General features: G+C 45.1%; 1 protein-coding gene across 1 annotated transcript in view; it reads right to left on the minus strand.

The window, feature by feature from the left end:
- Positions 1–5,682, minus strand: part of NECAB1 (N-terminal EF-hand calcium binding protein 1) — a 62,665-nt gene extending 56,983 nt beyond the window's left edge. The window contains exons 1-2 of the mRNA XM_065831938.2: positions 5,547–5,682; positions 1,127–1,151 (exon numbers count right to left, since the gene is read on the minus strand). Of these exons, the coding sequence (XP_065688010.1) occupies positions 1,127–1,151; positions 5,547–5,588 (67 nt within the window). The 5' untranslated portion in view covers positions 5,589–5,682. The remainder of the gene's footprint in view (positions 1–1,126; positions 1,152–5,546) is intronic.
- Between the last annotated feature and the right edge of the window lie 318 nt (positions 5,683–6,000).

Raw genomic sequence — 6,000 nt, forward strand, 5'->3', positions numbered from 1 at the left:
ATATCTGAGAGTACACTGTCACACCTGCACAATAACTGTTTTCTGAAGACTGAGTGGGAATTGCTTGTCAGGATTAAACCTGTCTGAGCTGTGGGTTTGACACTGTTCAGTGCTTTCAGAAAAAGACCAAGGTCTGGCCCATGATTCTGCAAGAAGTTGCATCTCCTTTCTTCCCATACTTCAGTATTACAGTGCTAAATAATTGTGAGCTTGTGTTTCCTTCTCATCCTGAAAGACGTAACTCTGGTTATCTGAGTTATGTATAAATACTTTTATGGTAACAGAAGCTCTTCACAGCCTCAGGCACACTGCATCTCTCATTCTGTGTGACACAGGGACATGATAGTGGCTTAATTTCTCAGCTGGGGTATGTGCCACAAAAGTGATACTGTAACTTGTCCAAAATTGTGCAGCAATTCTGAGATGGGAAAAGGAACTAAAGTCAGGTTCAAGACCATGACTACGTATACCAGCAAAAAAATCCAGTGGACACACTTGTGGTCCTTACATCAAGGACCTTTCCCTGCTGTGGCCAAAATGGGAGTATTTGTAAAGCCTCACAGTACTATGCTCCAACTTACTGAATTTAAATAAGGCAAAAAATAAATGTGGAAGGAAAATCACTCAGTAGCATGAAGGAAAAACTTTCAATTAAGAACACAATAAAAAGTTATGACTTTTGTGTTACAAATCCGTGAGTTGAATTCAAGGCTTTATTCTACCTACTGACATGCAGAACAAATACATAACTGCAAAACGTAAGAATCAAGTCTGGTTGCTGGATATGGCCTATGGTGTTTCTAAAAAGTAATAAAATGGAGCTACCAGCAAGTATTTCAAAGCTTCTTGTGAACATAATGTCACTAATAAAACACCCACATGCACCCAAAGCGCAAATCAAACACACATACCAAATTGTGAAAGCACAAGATTTGCCCATAAGGAAGGAACCCATAGGGAGGATGAGTGCACAACAAAATACATAACATTGAATGTGTAGAAAACATAAAATGGCATGAGGGATGGCTGGTTTTCCTTTTGGATGTTTAAAGCATGACTTAAAATGCTAAATCAGTGATGGATTTTTTTTTCCAAAGGGAGGGGGAAGACATGTGATCGGCCTTACCATTCTTGTCTGCTCTTCTTAATATCTAAATGAAAAGAGAGAGAGAACAGAATCACTTTTTTGTTGTTGGTGGTGGGGCTTTTTGTTTGTTAGTTTGGGGTTTTTGTTTGTTTGTTTATTGTTTGGTATGGGTTAACAGCACACAGTGCTGTATTTACTGGGCATTTGTAGTTTGAGCTCTACATCATATTTTCACAAGGCTGTATAAAATTGAAAAGCCCTTAGTGTGTCTTCATCCTTCCCTGAGTATTGCTTTAACTCCTCCTGTGCTGCATGCACAGAAAACCAACAGCATAATAAGAACCAGCTTTATTTTCTAGTTTGTGTATGGCTTATAAGGACGATGTTTTGGCACAAAACCTGATACCATATGGCTACCATGATACTGGATTTGAGGTTGAAAGATGTGGTTTAAAGAAGCAGAGCAAGAATGTTACCTGGGAGGATGCACTGAGCACCTAAGATGGTGAGAAAGGCTCAGGGTTTGCATGAGGGGAGGAAGCAAAGGGATAAGTCAGGAGAGGAGCTGGGCGTCATGAAAGGATCAGACTGAGTGTAGGAGGCAGCAAGATCAGATGTGTGGGAGCAAATCTGAGGATTGCTCTGACAACAAGTAGAAAGCAGATACAGAAGAAAGAAGAGAGAAGGCATAGAGGTTTATAAGCTGGGAAGGCAAGGGCAGGGTGGGGGTGTCTACTGTAGATCCTTTCTGTGCTATGAAAACTGTACATGACCCCAGCTTATCCTCAGGGTATGCAGGTCTGCCTTGTCTCCCCACTGTAAACGGCACCTGCTGGAGAAGCTACTTGAATACATAAGCAAGAGTCTGTAACACCTCATGCAAAGTCTGAGGAAAATATCCTGGAGAACGCCTCCTGTGAGAAGAGGTGACAGAGCCTTCCAGGCCCAGCCCTGCCATCAGTGGGGGACACAGCACCAACACATCCAGGGCTGTAGGCAGAGGCACCGGCCCTGTCTTACCGCCAGTGACACACTGGCGTGTCCGCCTGTCACAGCTGCAGTCGCACCACAGGGACCACCACATTCATCCACGCTTTGGAGAAGGGATCAGCGTCAAGGAGTGGAAGTGACAGAGAAGATATCCTCCAGTTTCTTTGCTAGCTCCTTGCTCTCAGGACGACGTGGTTTTGTGGTGGCACAGACAAGGTGCCAGCCATGGGTTATCACATGACATATCAGATATATGCAATGGCCACCTGGTGATCCTGCTACATTTCCAGTTGTAGTCCCCATCACTACGTCAGCCTGAGCTGCAACAGGGAGTCATCTGGGCAATGCTACAAACAAATTTAGAGAAGGGAAGAAAGCAAATCTCCCAAATATAGTTTCTATTGCTGCTATGAATATCAGTAGTTTCAAAATGGGCACAAATATTTTTGAGAACTGAAGGCAATGGAGATATTATCTCGTTTGACAAACTGCCAGTAGTATTTCAACGGTTTCTCCAGCACATGCCGTAACTGCTCTGCTCCTAGAAGTGAAACCAAATGAGAAACGCAAGGATCCAGGTGCCAAGCTCTGTTAGAGCATCTTCATGGCTGTATTCAGTTGGGTGGGGTTGGCAGGGAACTAACAAAATTGTGACTTATAACCAGGACTTCACTGACAGTCTCTAAGCTGAACTTTGCATTCTAACAAGTTTACAGAACATAAGGTATGAAATAAACTTGGTAAAATATCATCTTCCCTCCCTATATATCCAAATAGATCATACATTGCAACTCATTTTTCAGTGTGAGGATTGGCCTGTTTAGGTGTTTTAAATTTTTACTCTTAAATTGGAAATTTTCTCCTAATGAGAACTAAAAGACTAAATGCAGACCAAGGAAAGACAGGTAAAATACAGCCCCAGATTCCTGGCAGGTTTGGCTGTTTTTTTTGGGTAACTGTTTTTGGTCTTTCTTCTACCTCATTGGCAAGTAGCCTTGTTTTCTTTCTGTGTCACCTGAAGGAAAAGACAGTCTGCTTATCAAGGTACCTGTCACCATGCTGCCTATAAGACTTGGTGCTGCCCTGGAGTTGGTGACTGTATGTTAACAGAGAGGGCAAAGCCAGCGTGCTGAAAGGTTTTTGCAGAGTTTCAGCTGGAAGCAGAGAGATCTGTGAAATTTGGGGAGGGTGGATAAACATGATGCTCTGAGATCTAAAGGCCCAGTTACACTTGACAAAAGGGAGCAGTGGGTGCCCCCAGGGAGATGCATGTCCCACTCATCTTGCAAGGGCACAGCTGAGCTGCCCACTGTGGCACATGTGCCAGCACCTCTGAAGGGAAAGAGCAATGTGTGCTTCAGCGAGGTGGTAAATATGCCCAGCTTGGACCCAAGCAATATTAACAGATGGCTGACGACTTGTGCCATGAGTAGCAGGGGGCCACGCAGAGCCACACCGTGTGTTGCAGCCACAGCAGGTGACGCAGCCCACACCTTGTGCAAGAATTCTGTGTGGAGCAGCCGCACCGGCTGCTTAGCCTTGGCAGTGGAGTTTCCATCAATTATAAGTGCCCCATAAATATGAGTCAAAGGTGGCAAAAGTTTCTGCATAAGTAATTTATCTTTAAAAAATTATTAATCATCACTATTTTAATTTTAGATCAATTATTTTTTTTAAACCTTGCAGAAATGTTAAAATCCTTTGGACACTTGATAGGGACTTTGACTCAAAAGCAGGAAGAAGTTGCATTACAAATCAGGTGTTGCTCTCATTAGATCTCTGCCCAGCTCCCAGTGGGACTGAGACCTCAGTGCCTGCCCTTTCTCTGTTGCCTTACAGCCAGTCTCTTGCTGCCTGGTCTAATATGCAGTTAGTGCTTACACAAGGTGGAGGAACTTCACTGGGGGGTTATCAGAGAGCTGCACACCCCCAAACAGTTACGACATGAGTGTACTCCCACAGCAGGAAGGACCCCAAGGGTCCAGTCCCTGCTTTGAATCAGGCAGAGACTAGGTTTGAATGTAAGGTTTTCCTCCAAATTCAAGAGCAGAAATATGGCAGAAGCCCCTCTCCCCCCCTTTCACCAGTTTTGTGAATGGTACCTGCTTTTCTACAAATATGAACCCGATACTTGTTTAAGAAATTGCTGAAAATTAAACCAATAATTTTCATTTGAAATAAATTTTTCACAGTGGGTGAAATGAAAAATTTTCAGTTGATCAGATATTCTGACCATCTGTGGTTTCCCAACCCAGTGTGCTGAGTTAAACTGGAGAGCTGGCTCGATTTGAATGTCTTATCTCTTTCCTGACAACCTGGGTTTCTCCTCTGTCTTTGTATGGTATACGTGTAATTGTATGGTTTCCCTTAGAAGAGAAATTTGCAAGACCAAAAAGCTGCATTTTTCATTGTACACTTGAATGGATATTATAAAAGTTAACAGAGAGTCTAATTTAAGTGATTTCTCACGGAGCCTAGAGCAATCAGAAGAAGAACAGATATGGCTTTCACTGGAGGCTGATTCAAATTATTTTGAGAAAATATTGGGGAAGTTTACGTGGGCACATTAGAGAAAATATTTAGATAGTGAGTCCTTAATACAAGCTTTAATACAGAACATGTCATTTCCAGCTGATACGGTGGACTAGCCCCGTTACAAGAGTTGGTCTGCAGTAAATCAGAGTTGGTAGTAGAGTTAGTCTGAAGATCTGTAGGTCTCATCAAGACAGAGGGTATTTTGGAGATCTCTGAGCAGGAGTTTGCTTTTTATCCAGAACTTGCCTTGGATCAATAAGTGCTCTGTGCTAGGCAAGCTTAGACAAAAAACTTTACAACTGCATCTTGTGAGATGCTGAGCCCTTGGCGATGGTCCAGCACAGCAGCCCTGAGGGGTGGGATGGCCAAGTGCACAGGAGGGCACCTCGCTGGGCTCTCCCTTACCGAGCTGAAGGGCTCAGGGTCACTCTGCACACCGACCCAGCCACTCTTCAGGGAAAAAGCCAGAAGAAGAAAAAAAAAAAAAAAAAAAAAATATATATATATATATCTATAATATATATCTATATATCTATATATATAAAAAAATCCAAGCAGTGTCTTTTGAAAAGTGACAGCGTTATCAGTCAGCGCCCCCAATAAGCATCCCCAATTGCTAACCTGGTCTCCTCATACATGCACGCCATCGGAAGCAAACTCATTCCCCTCATTAACATTTTAATGGTAAAAACAATTAAAAAAAAAAAATAAAAAGAAAGGGGAAGGGGAAGAGGAAAAGGAAAGACTCACAGCCTCGCTGGGCTTCACCCCTTTCATCTCAGAGAGAAAATCACGGCTCCAAAAAGCAAACAAACAAACAAACAAAAAAACACAACAAAACAAACGCCCCCCTCCCCCTTCGCCCGCCTCCCACCCGCTTGCAGTGTCTGCCTTTGCTGGCGGGAGGGTTCTTTTCGCGGATGCCAGTACTCACGTCGCGGAAGATGCGCAGCCCCGCTCCCGGCTCCGCCGCCATCCGCCCGCCGCAGCCGCCGACCCCGCCCGGAGCTGCGGGGCCGGGGAAGGCGGTGGGGATGGCGGGGGCGGACCGACGGCTCCACCGGCCCCGGGCTGGCGGCTGTGCCGGGGGGCCGAGCCGCACGCCCCGCCTCGCCTGCCTCGGGAAAAGCCGCCCAGAGGAGGCGGGAGGAGAGGCTGGTGGGGCTGCTTCTCACCCCCGAGGGTACTGGGGAAGTTTGTCCCGTCCTGCTCTGCAGCCGCTTTGTTGCATCTTACCGTGTGTTCGCGGCGAGGCTTGCTTTCTCTCCACGAAAGAAACTTGGTTCTCGCAGGCTGCCAGGTCAAGTTTTCATCACCATTTTGGTTGCTTTGCCCTTCAGTACGGTTACTTGGGGGAGACCTTTCTTGAACCATAAGACCCGAGACCC

The sequence above is a fragment of the Patagioenas fasciata genome, chromosome 2 (genome assembly GCF_037038585.1).
Source record: "Patagioenas fasciata isolate bPatFas1 chromosome 2, bPatFas1.hap1, whole genome shotgun sequence".
Taxonomy (NCBI): Eukaryota; Metazoa; Chordata; class Aves; order Columbiformes; family Columbidae; genus Patagioenas; species Patagioenas fasciata.